Source organism: Amblyomma americanum, chromosome 5, assembly GCF_052857255.1.
Source record: "Amblyomma americanum isolate KBUSLIRL-KWMA chromosome 5, ASM5285725v1, whole genome shotgun sequence".
NCBI classification, from domain to species: Eukaryota; Metazoa; Arthropoda; class Arachnida; order Ixodida; family Ixodidae; genus Amblyomma; species Amblyomma americanum.
This window is the reverse complement of record NC_135501.1, coordinates 176670053-176687367: the sequence shown is the minus strand read 5'-3', so window position 1 is coordinate 176687367 and position 17315 is coordinate 176670053. Positions and strand designations below refer to the sequence as shown.

The 17315-nt window shown below is 51.8% G+C and overlaps 1 protein-coding gene across 13 annotated transcripts in view; it reads right to left on the bottom strand.

Annotated features, from left to right (window-relative positions):
• The window catches only part of ena (ENAH actin regulator enabled), a 137257-nt gene that overhangs the window by 27663 nt on the left and 92279 nt on the right, over positions 1–17315 (bottom strand). Inside the window, exon 1 of one of the 13 annotated variants that reach the window (XM_077665925.1) lies at positions 8170–8552. The exons of the other annotated variants lie outside the window; for them this stretch is intronic. Coding sequence (XP_077522051.1) covers positions 8170–8228 — 59 coding nt within the window. The 5' untranslated portion in view covers positions 8229–8552. Of the gene's footprint in view, positions 1–8169; positions 8553–17315 lie in introns of those variants that run through there. 13 annotated transcript variants of the gene reach the window in all.

The following is a 17315-nucleotide window of genomic DNA, read 5'->3' as shown; positions in this document are numbered from 1 at the left end:
GGTGTAGAGCAGGCTCCAGGATCTGCAGTCTTGAAGTAAATGGCGCTGAACAGCAGGCTCCAGGATCTCAGTCTTGAAGTAAATGGCGGTGTAGAGCAGGCTCCAGGATCTGCAGTCTTGAAGTAAATGGCGCTGAAGAGCAGGCTCCAGGATCTCAGTCTTGAAGTAAATGGCGGTGTAGAGCAGACTCCAGGATCTCTGTCTTGAAGTAAATGGCGGTGTAGAGCAGGCTCCAGGATCTGCAGTCTTGAAGTAAATGGCGGTGTAGAGCAGACTCCAGGATCTCAGTCTTGAAGTAAATGGCGGTGTAGAGCAGACTCCAGGATCTCAGTCTTGAAGTAAATGGCGGTGTAGAGCAGACTCCAGGATCTCAGTCTTGAAGTAAATGGCGGTGTAGAGCAGACTCCAGGATCTCAGTCTTGAAGTAAATGGCGGTGTAGAGCAGGCTCCAGGATCTCAGTCTTGAAGTAAATGGCGGTGTAGAGCAGACTCCAGGATCTCAGTCTTGAAGTAAATGGCGGTGTAGAGCAGACTCCAGGATCTCAGTGTTGAAGTAAATGACGGCGTAGAGCAGGCTCCAGGATCTCAGTCTTGAAGTAAATGGCGGTGTAGAGCAGGCTCCAGGATCTGCAGTCTTGAAGTAAATGGCGCTGAAGAGCAGGCTCCAGGATCTCAGTCTTGAAGTAAATGGCGGTGTAGAGCAGACTCCAGGATCTCTGTCTTGAAGTAAATGGCGGTGTAGAGCAGGCTCCAGGATCTGCAGTCTTGAAGTAAATGGCGCTGAAGAGCAGGCTCCAGGATCTCAGTCTTGAAGTAAATGGCGGTGTAGAGCAGACTCCAGGATCTCAGTCTTGAAGTAAATGGCGGTGTACAGCAGACTCTAGGATCTCAGTGTTGAAGTAAATGACGGCGTAGAGCAGGCTCTAGGATCCCCGTTTTGAAGTATGCTATAAGAGTACCGAATCAGCATTTACTTGAATAACCTTTGCAGACTGGAAGGCTTTTCTTCCTTTTTTCCAAGCAAAAAGCGCGAACGTCAACACAACAAGGATAGTTGTTTTTTTAGGCTCTAACCTAACTTTTCAACCCAAACTATAACCCGCAATTCAATACAGTTACCTGTCGACTTTGGCCTATAGCCCGGTCTAGTGCGCAGTATTATGAGTGCGGTACAAGAGAACGGTTCCCACAGGAGCACTCACGGCGCTTGGTACGGAAATTCACAACGTCACATAGCTGGTCAACTCCGCATTACCACAACCACCAAATCAATATGGAGGGAGGGAGGGGGGGGGGGGGGGTGTACGATAACACGAAACACCAGGAGGGGAACACTATCAAAGAAAGATAAAAATGAACATACGTGGTAGGCGCGCGGTTTGCTCAATTGGTTGGTTTTGATACTATGACTTCTGAATAAAAGAATCCAACTCATGAACCTCAGTATAAAAATAAATATAACAGCAGCAACACAGATGATATTTTCAGCAAATCGTGTTTTTCCATTATACAACTCTTGCAGCACGAAAAAGCACAGTGACGACCACACCGACGCCGTGTGGTCAAAAGCAAGGTATCCTGTTTCGTCTATTCCAGCCACTCGATCTCCCGTGAGGCGCCCTAAGACTGGAAAACAGGATGCTTAAAACCAACAGGCGAACCTACCTCAGTGGAAGACTAGTACTCTTGCGACGCTGGCCAACGGTAAGCGTTTGGAAGAGCGAAAACGCTGCTCAAGGCTTAGAAAAAAATAATAGAAAGAAACCTCTGGAAAGGCATCCGAAGCGTCAGCTATAGAAGACGCCCAACATCCTGCTTCAAGCCAGAAATGAAAGCGAAACCGAGCTGGCGAGAAAGCTTGCTGAAAGCAGCGAAAAAAATGTTTGGAGAAAGTTCAGCTGCATAGACGCTCTCGAAAACGTATAAGAATATATCGCAACAGACGAGAAAACGCGCAAGGATCATACCGTCGGGACGTCATCCGGCCGCCTGTAAAGCGCTGAGAGTGACGTATTCGCCCGCGGGCTTGGAGAGAAACATTCCCGACCACAAACTCGAGCAGTGACGTCACAAAAACCGCGCGCCGCCCGCGTGACGTCACGGCGGGTACCACGGGGAGTCGCAGCGCAAACAGAGCAACGGTTCACGGGCGATTTGAATTCAAACGAGACGGCCCGCGGGGAGAAAACAGAAGCGACCAATCACGCCTGCTATAGCGCGCGCGCGCTGCAGGACGCCATGACGTAAGCAAAAGCAGCGGACCTAACGGACCAATCGTGGAAGGTCTTGCCACACACGACGATGACCCCCTCCGGCGACCACCAGTTGAGCCAAAGGCCTCTCTGCAAGTACCACGGCGGAAACCCGATGATGACAGCTGGGATTAACACAGCGCGAGGTGTACGGCACACAAAATTTAGTATTTATAATTGCTCACAATATAACCAAACGGCGGTTTGATGCTGAAGGGATTTTAGACATCAGTTTTCCCTACTGAAACGTTGCATATCAGCTACTCGTATGGAATTATGAGAATATGGAGTCCTTAAGATATAGGAAAATATACGGATTAATCTATATGCTTCATGTACGGAGCCTACAAGCTTTCTAGGTAATTTCTGTACGGTTGCCATATAGTGTGCATGACGTCGTACCGAGTCCATAAGTTTCCATACGCGCTTTTTATATAGTATACATCGACTCCATAAGCTCCATACCGACTCCATATAATCCACATGGAAACGTATGGAATTACTGGTCTCGTCATATGTAAACTTTCAGTAGAATTGCGCTTTGTTTATGTCCTTGTGGAAGGCCTGCAATAATATGGAAGTAAAGTTACACGAAAAGGCAGACAAATCGTCCCGCGAGATCTCTGGCCACACTAATTACTGCGAATAAATAACGACACTCACACTGTAAACAAAAAAAAAATGTGAACGCCTTCATTTGAAGCACGCAACTGTTGGCACATCTGATGGCAATGACCGATTCGATCATTGATATCAGACACGAAGCAGGAGCCGGCTAATATTGGGACAAATTATCAAGGGCAATTTATAACAAACGCGCCGAAGTATACTGACGTCCCGCACATTTCCGTCGAGTCAGCTGTTCACACCAAAAAATTTCGAACAGCGGAAATTTAAATAAACAGACAACAGAAAAAAAATATTCCGTCTTCATTTATGATCTCAGAAAGCCTAAAACCGAGTGAAAAGTTCCGGTTTGGTTTATGGGGGTTTAACTTCCCAAAGCGACTCAGGCTATGAGGGATACCGTAGTGAAGGGCTCCGGGAATTTCGACCACCTGGGGTTCTTAAGCGCGCATTGACATCGCTCAGTACAAGGGCCTCTAGAATTTCGCCGCCATCGAAATTCGACCGCCGCGGCCGGCATAGAACCCGCGTCTTTCGGGCCAGCAGCCGAGCGCCATAACCACTGAGCCACCGCGGCGCCGAGTGAAAAATTTCTGCTTTTACAAGTAATAAAGAACACAACAAGGCGATAACTTTTCAGCTAAAGTCATTCAGAATGACGCTTATACAAAGATAATATCAAAGTAGCGAACATTGGTTTACCGTAGGTTTGTTTATTTTTCAATCGTTCCTTTAATCCAACTGAATACCTCGATAAAAAAAAAGGACGTGTTCCGTAAGCATCGCCGAAGTCCCATTAGCTTTCGGCCACCACGCCGCCAGTACAGGAAAATAAGCTAACATTCTACGAGCAAGCGATGGGTATCGATTCAAATACCGACGTGCAAATGCGATTATAGCATCGTCAGGAGCTTGGACCGCCTCGGGAGATTCCATCCTACGGACAGATCGGGGTTAAAGTAACTCGATAAGCACCCGCTCAGAACTGTCCGCATGCATTGAAGACCTTGAACGAGCAACGTCCGCACCGTTCCGCTTCCCGTCGCTGCAACGCTGATATCGGCCAGCGTTTTGGTCAGTTCCGTTCGGAATTCTAATAAACCGGAGAAGCTCGCATATATAGAAGAAAAAAAAACGCACAACCGCATACCGACAAACTGTACTAACAACTGTCTTGAAGCAACTGCGTACATGAGCGAGCAGGGCAAAAACCGAAACCACAGCTTACGAGAAATAATCATAATAATAAAAAAAACAGGGTGACAGAGTGGTTTAAACTGGTTCCGAGTTCAGTTTGTCGATTGCATTTTCCACTGCCCACACTGCCACAGTTAAAAGCGTGCATCAGAATAGAAATTGGAACTGCTTCCTCAAGGTAACTACGGGTTCGCTGGCCCATCGCTGGTCCATCGTTGGCAGATGCCACTGGTCCGCTTAGTACGATGCGGAGATGGCCAACAGCGCTGGTCAGACGCCCGGACCCTTTATCCCGCGTATTTGGAAGCGCGACCCTCAGGTAAGCTGTGACGCCAGCTTCGGCTTCGCAGTTAGGCTGGGTTATACAGCTCGGCAGCCGTTCCGGATCAGGCACTCAGAACGAAGATATCATTTATGCTTAGCAAAACAGACAGCTGCCCGGGCGAGTGCACGCGGGTGTTGCAGCATCTTTGAAAAATACCGGGCGAAAAACGAAGTCAGAGGAAGAAAGGCGGCATGTGATCTGGTGTATTTACTCCCCCCCCCCCCCCCCCCCCCTACCGCTGTAATGCCACAAATGACGCTGTGAGCAGGTAGGTAGGTAAACAAGTTTGGCTCATGAGAGAATAAAGGGGGGGGGGGGGGGAGCAGTCTCCCGCCGCTCCGATGTTCCGACCCTTGCCATGGGGGCTTGAGTAAATAAATAAAACGCTTTGAATGTCCAACGTTCAGTTGCAATAAGTTTCAACCTAATATCCGAAAATTTTAACTGGCTGTAAACAGCAACCTTCGGACCGCCCGCCTGCCCCTTCCAACTGCGTCTTCGTCCTTTGCGCTGCTTCTTCAAGACTGCATCGTTACTGTGTCTGGTTGTTTGCTCAAACTTCCACATGTAATCAATTTCCCCGACTGACCACCGACTCGCGAATTAACTAACTCGTTCGTTCCCTCATTCCCTCAATCTGACTGCCTCGATTTATTCATCCATTCCTCTAATCCACCGAATGACATCGCTGATCGACCGATCCGTCGACGGTGCGAATGACATGTTCATCACCACCGCCGTCGTCAGAAGCCCACTGCACAGACCATCCCCCTGCGCACACATCAGGGACAAATATAGCCGAGCACCTCTATACTCCCGAGTTCCGACGCGCTAAAGACCTCCGCCCGCACTCGCTTCGCACCTTTTCTTAGCCCTAGACAAGAAGAGCAAAGAAGGCGGCCGCGCCAACACAGGCCTCGCGTGAGCGCCGGCTATCACCGCCGCCGACGGCGTGCGACGTTGGCCGGGAAACCTGCAAACCTTAACCTTGCCGCGCCAGGGGAGCCCAAGAGACAGGGACGAGGGCGAGCGGGTAGTTAGAGGGTGTTGGTAGACCGCGCGGCGGCGTCGGAGAGCGCGCGACGATAGGCACAGCGCGTATGCGTGGGTAGCAGAAGACCGCCGGAAAGGGAGAGGAGAGAGCGGTGTAGCGTGGTGCAGGTGACGTGTGCAGATCGCGCATACGCGAATCGATGGCGTTCATTAGAAGGGAAGGAGTGCAGCGCCGCCAAGGCGTGTCGATCGGGTCGATCGACGCCTCACGCATTTCCTCCTCGTCCTGATCCCCCCCATCATTAGCGGGAAAGCCGCTCGCGAGCCGCTGGGCGCCGTCGGCGCGCAGAGCCGCACGCGTAGTGACTGCACGTGACTCACGTGGGTACGTGTGCTGCGCGTCCCAACCCTGACGCAGACGACGCGGGTGCCGTCGAAGTTAACGGGAGACGTTGGCCGCTCGGCACTGCTCGGGTGCAATCGGGGTCACGGCTTACTGTACCGTGCACATCGCGCATGAGAAAGGTGCGACTAAGGTCGTGCGCAAACAACGCCGGTGTGATTGCGTTCGAGTGACGTGTCCCGTTTCGCGTACGTATGCCGCAGCCAATCGAAGAGCGCGCTCGCAGTCAGCCACTGACGTGGCATTTCATCGTATACTAACCGGGAGAAAAGTTGCGGCTTTGGCAAGGGTATACAGGGGCCAGCCTTGACGGTACATTGGACACTAGACAGCCCGTAAAAACATCTCGACCAAGGTGAACGTCAGCGTAGCGAGACCTTGCATCACGCAGAGAAATACTAAACATTACAAACCTGAGAAACTTTGATGGGTAAGCGCTATTAATAGGTGTTCTGTTGTCACGCACCGACTATCTATTGCCTTTCCCTCAGAGTCAGGCGATAGGTTCAGAGAAATTAGGAAGCACTTGTTCACTAATAAATTTGCATCTGTGATAACGTTATAAGAACGCTGGTGCCGTTCTCAAGCTACATGTCTACTCGCCACAGACACAGTGCACTTGGTGGAAGGAGACTAGGAAACAGGCACGTATTCAAGCAGGAATTCAAGTAAGCCCCTCCTTTGGCGTGGGCCCCTCAGCACTAAAGCCCGTCAGCATCATCTCTCCAACTTCCCGCTTCACCCCATCCGCACACCTAAATAGCCTAACAATGTACAATCAACTCCCCTATGCTCACTACGCGCAGTCCGGTCACAAGCAAGCACGTGACCGTCGGTTTATGTCGTCACGAATCGCGAGCGCGTCAGTGTTGCCTGACCGCCACACGGTTCAGGATAACTTTTAAAAATTCAATAACAAATTACTCCCTGCACCAAATGAGCTCATATTTTGTCCTGTCGTTCCGAGATGTATAGCCAACAACATGTAATAATCAGTTTAACAGTCTAAAAAATGGTGTCATGGCCCCTTCAAAAAAAAACGAAGGGGGAGGGGGGCTGTTCTCTCATGTCAGCTAGGGCAGTGCAAACGCTGCGGAGACAGAACTATTCTTCGAAGGCGATTCAGATTTTAACCGCTGTACAGCTTTCGGCCGAATAGAGTAAATTATACACGTAAGTACGAGCTTTTTTTTTCGAACACAATCGGCTACGAACATACGTATCGCCACGTTTACGAGCGAAAAGAAATCTGACGTCGGGCTAAAAATCTCATCACTCAATAACACAATGGGCGCACCAGGAGCAAAACACCGCTGCGGGTCAGAGAAGCCTGCATTGGAGTGTTTTCATCACACACACAAAAAAAAAACTATCCGGAGCCATTTCCACAATAGTATAACAAGTACGCCCATTATAGGCGCTAAAGACGGTACTTCCGTACCATCACTTATCCAAAACATCTCCAGGACGTCAACATCGACTGTTGGCGCTGGTAAACATCACGCCATAGCGATTGCGCAGAACAGACGTAAGAAAGAGACGGGCGGGTTCCAGAGCTCAACAGACAACACGTTTGTGTGTGCGTGTGTGCGCGTGTGCGTGTGCGTGTGTGTGTGTGTGTGTGTTGAGTGAAAAAGCGACGTGCATCACATAGAAGCGAGAAAGCGTTGCGTCTCTCACTGGTCGCACGCGCGTTTCCAACCCACAATCAACCGAAAACAAGCAGAAAACCTCGTTGAACGGCATCGTGTACCCCGTTTCGGCGTACGGCAATCAACACACTCCATGTAAAGGGGTGTAAAACGAGAGTCAAGCGACGCCAGCGCCACATACGGGGAGCTCGGCACTTAATAAGCTGGAGAGGAGCGGTTTGCCCCTTCACCATTCGGGAAGGCACCAAAGGACGATCGCGTCGGGAGTCTATAATACACCCTTTTGGGAGTACACCGAGCGACTCTGAAAAACAGGAGTCGAAGAGGCGTCATGCGACGTCAGCGCGGATACCATGGTGCGAGGTAATTCATAGCACACTGAATCTCTCAGTGGCCGCACTAACTGGCTATACACTCTAAACACCAATACACCTATATGGGAGTAAAAAGGGATTAAGCTCTCCTCTGGCACACTCCTTTTTGCGATAGAGGGCAGCTTACTCCTTTTCACTCCTCTCTGTTAAGAGTGTAGAAATGAACAACTAGACCCTTCCTTGGGCATTTTTTTTTTTTTTGCAAATGGCGGCACGGTCTTATAAACCTCTCAAAACAGAAGAGTCGCAAGAACGTCACGCGACCTGAACACGAATAAAAAAAAGTGCGCGATATACTTCTTCGTACACTGCCAGGAGTGCGCAGTTGTTGAGCGGCGACACTTACTAGCTGGAGAGGAGCGACTTGACCCTCCCCTGGAGGAAGGCGTCGAAGGACGACGGCATGGCCCCGCTCCTTCAAGCACCGCCGCTCTCTGCCGCGATCTTGTCGGGGCCCACCGCCAGCAGTTTGGCCGGTCGCGAAGCACGCGGAATCGGACCTGCGCGGCGGAGCTGGTTTACGTGTTCCTTGCAATTTTGTCGAATTCGCCGGCCTCCGCAGGTGCCCCACTGGGCGGAGGGGTCTAGCGGCCGGCCTCTCCTGCCGTCGTCGGGGGCAATTTCGACGGTGTGAAGCTGGACTCCGGGCTAAGGAGTCACGGGACGACCGCGGAGCGGCCCCGGAACCGCGGGCCTAATTTTGGCGTCGCCATCTTGGCTGCCGCGCACCGAAGACGGTGGCGCCGCCACGTGCCCGACAAACGCGGCGCGCTCGCCTGACAGAGCTCGCATAAAAGTCGGGACTTGCGCGAAACTCACAGGTAGCGGTCATTTTAGACCTGAACGTATCTGCAAAATACGACCTGTGCTTCAATCCCGTTTACTAGATGTAAAATACGGATTATGTTATCAGCAATCGGCAGTGCCGAGTGAGCAAGAGAAAAGAAGAACGACTGCACACAATGTCATCTTCCTTCAGTGTCAAGGGCCCGTGCTGTAAGCATGGTTACTGTCTTCAACATCTGAAGAGATCATTTTAACGCGGCAGCGTTAAAGGCCCCGTTATCCAGAAAAACCGGCGTCGGCGTTGTGAGCGAGAAATAGGGTCGCGTAGAATGGCCCAGGTGGCAACCCTCCGTAAGAGCAACCTAGATAGGCCACCTATGTCACGTGACCTTGTGGCGTCGTCATAACCTGCCCTCCGGATAGTGAGCAAACTGACGACCATGGCAGTTAGATTAATGCTTGATCGCAAGAGGCTGCTCGGGAAGGGCAACGCGGTTCGCTCAAGCCCCACCGGTGGCAGCACCTGCCATCGCACAGCAGTGGCGCAAGGATTGGTATGAGGACGCCCAGGGATACATGAATGTAAAGTTTACGACGACCAATTCCGCATACATGGGCACTGACTCATTAACGCTATCGCGTCGTACGCTTAAGGCGGAAGGTAAGTGTCCCCTCGAGTTTTGTTAATAATAATAATAATAATAATAATAATAATAATAATAATAATAATAATAATAATAATAATAATAATAATTGGTTTTGGGGGAAAGGAAATGGCGCAGTATCTGTCTCATATATTGTTTCCTCTATTCCTATATATTTTACATGCTAAAAAGGTTTGTGGCGGTTTAACATCCCAAAGAGACTCAGGCTATGAGGGGCGCCGTTGTGAAGGGCTCCGGAAATTTTGACCACCTGGGGTTCTGACATCGTGCGCTGACATCGCACAGTACACGGGCCTCTAGAATTTCGCCTCCATCGAAATTCGACCGCCGCGGCCGGGATCGAACCCGCGTCTTCCGGATCAGCACCCGAGCGCCATAACCACTGAGCCACCACGGCGCATGCTAAAAACTATGCCGACAATTCACTCCTTTAAAGCGCTTTTAGTTTCCTTTCCTCTTCCCTCATTCAGCCACTTATATATATAAAAACAAACCGATCTGCTAATCACTTTAACCTCTCCTATTTTCAAATGACATCACAAGATATTTCTTCGCTGTTAAGACGACATCGCTGCCAGAGCCTCGGCCAACCTCGCCGCACAGTGGCTATGTGCCAGTTTCATTTCAGGACAACAACCCCAAAAACCTCTCGATCCTTCACAAATCCCGCCACAGGTACGGGCCGGTTCATTTCTGAAGGCAGTACGCGCCGACAACAACAGGTGCGAGGACAGCAAAAACGCAAGCCCAAGCACCGGCAAGAAAGAAGAAAAAAAGGCAAAAAGTTAAGAAAAAAGGGTTCACCAACAACAATTCGTCACAAGGGCTCGACAGCATCGACAACACCCAGAGGCACAAGAGAACCTTCATGAAACAGTGAGATCGTTGCGTCCAGTCCAAGCGCATACCGACGGCCGCTTGAAACGATTGTTGGGAACAAAACTTGTTGCGGCTGTGTCCAGACAACTGCCTGCACCATGTATTTCTACATAAATTTTACTCAAGGCTTGCGAAACTCCCCTGAAGCCTTTTTTCATGTGCTACCGCTTCTTATTGTTCCCCGGGTAGCTTTTCTTTCACTTCGACTATTCGCTACCCACTCTTAGAAAGTGTCAGTTATCACATACATCCACCTCGCATGTTACAAAACCCGTGCCTGCGGGTGCATTTTTAAAAGGTCAGCTTCCTGGATAAAGTGGATAACATGCACGACCTCAACAACCACGGCAAAACCTCCGGCGATCAAAGCGCGGTTAAGTCTCGCTAGCCCCACCTTCCTCCTCGTCCAACCACGCCCCCTTCGAAAGAGCATCTGTCATCCTCAAATGCCTATCTGCAAGCTGTTGCAACGCGACTTAAACCCCCCTCCCTCAGTGCCCTCACGACGCACCGAAGCAAAGCATTACAGCCATCATGACCACTACTCAGGCTCGCTTTGACATTCGCGTTGAAGACCGCATATTACCGGAGGTGACGGCGCAGAACAAAAAGCACCCCCCCTCCGTCCTCCTCCATGCCCGCCCTAACCTAACCCAATCACGTTCGGACACCAAGAAAACCACAGAAGCAAGCTCTAGCAGAAAGACGCTTCGCTTCGACAGCCGCGTCCGACAGCGCCGTCCCGACATCTGTAGGCGGCTTAGAAAACAAAAGACCATTTTTACTTCTCCCATCTGGCCGAGAAAAAACAGCAGGAGAAACAGGGAATAAAGTGGGGGAGGGGGATCACGCCGCGGAATAATAAGCCCGCGCGCAACGGAAGGAGGCAGGAGAGAGAGAGAGAGAGGAGAGAAGGTGGACCGCGGTCACGCCATCATCGCGACGGTCTCCGTTTCTGGAAGAAGAACGGCCCCGAAAGGAAAGCGAAGCGCGCGCCCTCTACTCCGTCCGCCCTTGAAACCCAACACGCGCCACAGCGTGACCAGGGCACAACCGCAGGCATAACAGGCGGGGGGACAAGACGGAGGGCTCCGGCAAAGGGAGATAGCAGTAAGGAAGGGCAACGCCCTCCCCTCACAACACAACGCACTCGGAGTCCCGTGCGTGGCAGATGGCTGACCACCATCGGGCAGGCAGGCAGGCAGGCAGGCAGAGCGGAGAAGCGACGGAGCGCGCCGATCGCCACAGCATCTCGTGCCTCTGTCTCTGCTATTGCTTCTGCCGCCCGCATCGAAGGCGCGCGGCAACGCGTCCTCTCGCGTCCCGTGCACGCCGGCGCTCTCTCACGCTCGGGCGACCGCGACGACGGCGGAGACAAGGGCGATACGATGCTCGCCCCCTTCTCACGATCCTCCGCTCCTCCTCGCCTTTACGCGCAAAGCCGCCGCCTCCTCGAACAATTCGGTGCAGTGCTAGGAGAGCGTGCGCCGGTTAATTACTTTACCGGAGTCCATGGAGCAGCGACGAGTACCTGCTATAACTTTCACTGAAAAGCCCCAAGTATGCACATTCGACCTCGCAACTTGCTGACAGAGGAGCCGAAACTACGGCCGCGGCTTTCAGGAACAGTATAGTAGCGGCGTACTAAAAAAAGTTAGCGGAAACTGCCGTACATCTGTAGCAGGATGGAACGAAACCGGGAGGGAAATACGAATACAGCGTTCACACACACACACACACACACACACACACACACACACACACACACACACACACACACACACACACACACACACACACACACACACGGGCGCCCGCGGCAAAATGTAAAACTGAGGGACATTTAAGCTCCGCCTTTAAGGGTATGACGCGACCGCGGTTTCTCTTGCCCACACAGACACGAACACTGTTTCTTCTTTCAGAATCATTACGTGAAAGACCACACAACATACATATAAAGCACCGCTTTAACCAAGCCGTACGCACGTGTCTGCGTGACGCAGCGGTAGCGTGTCTGACTCGCAACCAGAGGGTCAGAGGTTTCCGATACGCCGCTGGAACGGCTGGCGCCATCTACGCGAGCCTCTTGCAATCGACTAGCCCTAATTTTTCCGTCACGCCGACGGTAACGCCGACACCCGACTTTTATCGAACACGGGACTTTTACGCTGTGGCGTATAAAACGTTGACAGGACAATCATGAAACTTTACTTTGGTGCTTTTACTGTTTTTGCTCTAATCCGAGGCTTCACACACGCGGAAGAATTTTTCTCGAGGGTGAAAGTGGGCGGCGTTTCCGGATCGTGGGCGCTACACTCCCTATACAGACAAGAGGACGCGAGACGGATGTAAGGCGTGATGAGGACGTCCAACTCAAAAAGGCGCCAGCGGGTGAGAATCAGAGTAAAACCGGCGGAGGCACATGGCTATTTCGTTGCCCACTAAAAACTCGTTACAACGAAAAAAGTATACAACGAATTAACGGATATAAGGAAGGAAACAATGCACTTTTACAAGGTCATCACATCCCTTGTAAGACAAAGTCTTCTCTCACACACTGATGTCCAATTAACTTTGTCTTGTAACACTATTACGCTTGCGTAATAGCTGCGCAACAATGCTATTGTTATGCTTGCGAAGGAGAGCAAGTTTCAGTCCTCCCCAAATTTCCCCTTCAGCGCCGTTGCAACGGGGGTTAACAGTACCCCAAACGGTCAGTAGCGTATAACTGCCCGTTAATCCTTCTCCTTACGTGCAAAGCAAGCTTTCACGAAATAAGAGGAATTACTGATTAACATCCACCGAAACGAAGCCACAATTACTCCCGTACCTCGGATCTACTCCACCTCGGGAATTCCCCTGAACCCACTGGATAAGGTCTGGCGAGTCCATCCGCTTCTGATAGCCCGCGTCAGCTGCAACGTACACCACAGCTTAGCGAGCGATTTCAGTCTACCTCAGGAATATAGAAAAATTCACATGGACACCTAAACGCCTTATGTGTTGTCAATGCGAGAGCATCACAAGCTGTTGATTATACCTGCACCGGAAGCGACGTCTCTTAACAACAGCCAATGGGAATTATCCGCACTGGTGACGTCACGTATACCTCCAGCCAGTGGGAATTGACCGCTCGAATCACGTCACTACCCTCCAGCCAATGGGCGAATTTTAACGCGATAGCGTCGAGGGTCCCGTTAAGCGCAAAACCCGGAGTCCTTGTAGGCGCGAGCGAAAGACCCCCGAGAAGCACGTGGCTCGTCTGCCACCTACGTCACGTGACCTTGTGACTTCATCACAACAGTGGCGCGTCGCTTAACCGCTGCGCCATGGAGGAGTGGTATGGAGGACTATGAATGTTAAGTAGAGAATGACCGATTCCGCGTACATCAGCATTCAACCATCAAGGCTATATACCCTTAAGGCGAAGCTTAGGTGTCCCCTCCAGTTTCTATGACCGACAATACCTATTCTTTTTTTCTCTAAGAGACTTTTATAGAATAGCATCAGAAGAGCTCTCCATGTGTCCGTCGTCGGTGCAAGTAACAACGCAAAAAGAACCGAGCTTTTCATAACGCAAAGGCCGCGCGAGTACTAAAACGGGACGAGTTCCACACCCGAGCAGCGGGCCCAACGCACTCTCTCCCTCTTTCCGACTGGACGCGCGGCGCTGCACAGAATTAAGCGAGACAAAGCGCCAGGCGCCGGTCACCGTAGCCAGCCATTCGCTCTTGCCTCCGCTTTTTACGCCCCCTTCCCGCTCCACGCATCGTTAAGTTTCTCTTGCCGCAACTGCAAGGCATCATCACGGCCGCCCCCTGCATTACTTTGCGCTCGCCGCGCTCTCGTTCCCAAGGGGATTGCTTCTTTCGGTGTTCGGTGTCCACAACGACGGCTGTTGAACCGCGGAAAAAAAAAAGAGTCATCTAAGCCGCATGGGTTCGCGCGAAACTTCGAAGGCGACTACAGTGACCTCTCTCTTTCTCCCTTTCTCCCCCTTTTCCCCTTTCCCATCTCCTTTTGTTCGCATCCGAGAAAGTGAAGGCACGAGACGGCGCTGACAGTTCCGCGAGGCCCGGTACAAAGGGAAGGCTTGTAATTATACATCTAGGAAGACTTCTCATCTAGAGCGGCTACCCCCTGGCATCTCGTCCGGACAATAGATACACTCGACTATACGCAAGACGACGTCACGGACTATTTCCTATAGCTCGTCGCGGAGGAGAGAAAGTAATTCCACGGGCATGCCGGACATGCGGGTCTCGGCATGGTCCCACCACCCACACCGATCCGGACTCTGGGACATTGGTGTAAGCTTTTCCAAAAGCACGCCTGGCAGAACACCACGTTGCGTCAGCACGACGTCACCACCCCAAAGTTCGGAATGTTAGCTGCACATAAGAAGAGATGGATAGACAGAAGAAATGAATGAAAGAAAGCAGCTCGAAAAAAAAATGAATCACCGTAGACCACGCGAGAGAGAGAGCCCGCTGGGGCCTGGACGCCCACACACACGCAAGCAAGCAAGCACGGCAGAGACCGGGGGCAACTTCTCGGGAGTGAAGGATTGCCGTTGGCGGCCCGGGGATGCCGCAAGAGCATGCCGGCACGCGTAGAGGAGTATTTTGGTGCCCGGCTGCTGCAGCGGGCGATGGCAGCAGCAGAACGGCACGCGACTACCAAAACGGCTCTCCCTCGCGGCGGATGCGTCAGTGCCCCGGCGCAATCCGGAAGTGGACGATGCGCGGGAATGTGCGCGAGAAAGAGCCGGGTTGGAATCCCTTTTTTGGCCGCGAGGCCACGACAGTGTACGTGTGGAGGAGACCAGCTCGAGACGGCGGTCAGTTTTCCCCGCTCCTTTTCTCCCTTTCTCGTGATGCTTGTGTGTGTGTGTGTGTGTGTGTGTGTGTGTGTGTGTGTGTGTGTGTGTGTGTGTGTGTGTGTGTGTGTGTGTGTGTGTGTGTGTGTGTGTGTGTGTGTGTGTGTGTGTGTGTGTGTGTGTGTGTGTGTGTGTGCGCGCGTGCGCGTGCGCGTGCGCGTGCGCGTGTGCGTGTGTGTGCGTGTGCGTGTGTGCGTGTGTGTGTGTGTTTAACGTCCCAAAGCGACTCAGGCTATGAGAGACGCCGTAGTGAAGGGCTCCGGAAATTTCGACCACCTGGGGGGTTCTTTAACGTGCACTGACATCGCACAGCACACGGGCCTCTAGAATTTCGCCTCCATCGAAATTCGACCACCGCGGCCGGTACACTCTATACAGAAAGGAGTAAAAAGGGGAATTTACTCTCCTTTTTTACTCCTTTCGCGTTTAGAGTGTACAGCCTGTACGAATGTTGGACCTTTTCAAAGACTCTTGGCTTCTCCCACGCATATCCCCAGGCGAGCTGATTCACCCTATTCATACCGGACTTATGCACATGTAATGCGCAAGATAAAGCTGGCATATATGTCAGTGCCAGGCTAACCTCTTACAGATCAAAAGCACGGCAGCCTCACGACGTGCTCGAAGCCAGCAAGAATAAGTATAGTCTGTCCTCCAACGCCGGCCATTGTGCGCTATTTCTTGCCTCGGGGAAGGAACCAGGTAGCAGGGATATCCCCTAGAGGCCCAATCAAATAATTGCTCACCTATGGCGTATACGCCAGGCGGTCCACATATACGAGTACGCAGGTAACCTGCCCTGTCCAGCTTTCTCGCTTTGCCGTATACCCCACTTTTTTTAATGCAGACTATCTGTTCAACAGCTCGCACACGCAAGCGTTTCCGCGAAACCAATTCTGGCGTCCGCACAGCAGCTCGATTAGATAACAACCCAGGATAATAGCGAAGGGCACTCATACATTCCATGCATGGCTGCATGGGCAGGTAGGAAAAAACACGTTATCCAGGTGATATTGGAAGAAGGGAAAGAAGCAGTAGACGAGGATGAAGAAAATAGACTTTACAGTATACAAGAGTATACAGTATACAAGGGTGCCATATTACTTGAGGAGAAGAAGAAGAAGAAGAAGAAGCTCCGGAAGCTCCAGTACGGAAGCTCCAGTAAGACTAAGACGACAGGGGCTGATAATCCGTCACCAATCGCAAGCTCAATCGGTGGCAATGCATTTCAGCAGACGTTGCACCCAGCGTGTCTCGAGTGTACACTTCAACTTTGTTTGATAATCAAAGACATTAATAATAATATTTAATAATCAAAGACACAATGCTCAACGGGTAAGGGGAAAAGCTGCTACGCTAAGCATAAATTCAAGCAGTGCGGCTGTGTGGCACAAAAGGACTACACTCTAAACCTAAACACCTACACTCTAAACACCAATACGCCTATATTGGGAGTAATAAGGGAGTGAACCGTCCTCTGGCGCTCCCCCTTTTATAAAAGTGAGCGCGCTAGAGGACTCCCTTTCCGATGGAGGCGAAATTCCAGAGGCCCGTGTGCTGTGCGATTTCGGTGCACGTCAAAGAACACCACGTGGTCGAAATTTCCGGAGCCCTCCACTACGGCGTCCCTCATAGCGTGAGTCGCTTTGGAACGTTAAAATCGCGTAAACCATAAACCTTTTCACTCCTCTGTTTAGAGTGCAGGACAGCAGGAACTGGAGAAGACGGGGGAACTGCAGGACACGCAGACTACAGGACACGCAGACTGCAGGACACGCATGCAGGACATGAAGACTACAGCTCCGCACCACGCGGTTGGTGCACAACCAGGAGGCGGCTTCTCTGAAAGCGCGCCAGTTTGCAAATGCGGCACGCATTCGAACCCGTGACGCCTACAACCGTTCCGAGAAGAAGGCGCTCGCGCGGTTACACGCGACTTGGTAGCTCGTGCGCACCGGTGAACTCGCGCCGCCGTATCTGGTCGTGCATGCCCTCACCGCTTCTCCTGCCTCCTCGCATTCGACTGTCACGCCAGGCGTCACTCGACTGCGGTCCCGTAGGAAGATGCTGCGGGGTAGCCACGCGTCCCCGCTGTAAAGAGGCGGGTGTGCGGGCGGGAAGACTGCCCGTCTAAAGGGGCGCTCACATTAGCGGGAAAACGCGCAACGCCGGGCGTTTCCCGCGTGCCGCTTCCCGCCCAAGCCGGTTTTTCTCCCGCGGACAGCCTGCTCTCCCGTCCCGCGGAGCGATGGGTTCGGTACCTATTTTTCCCGTGCCGGTGAT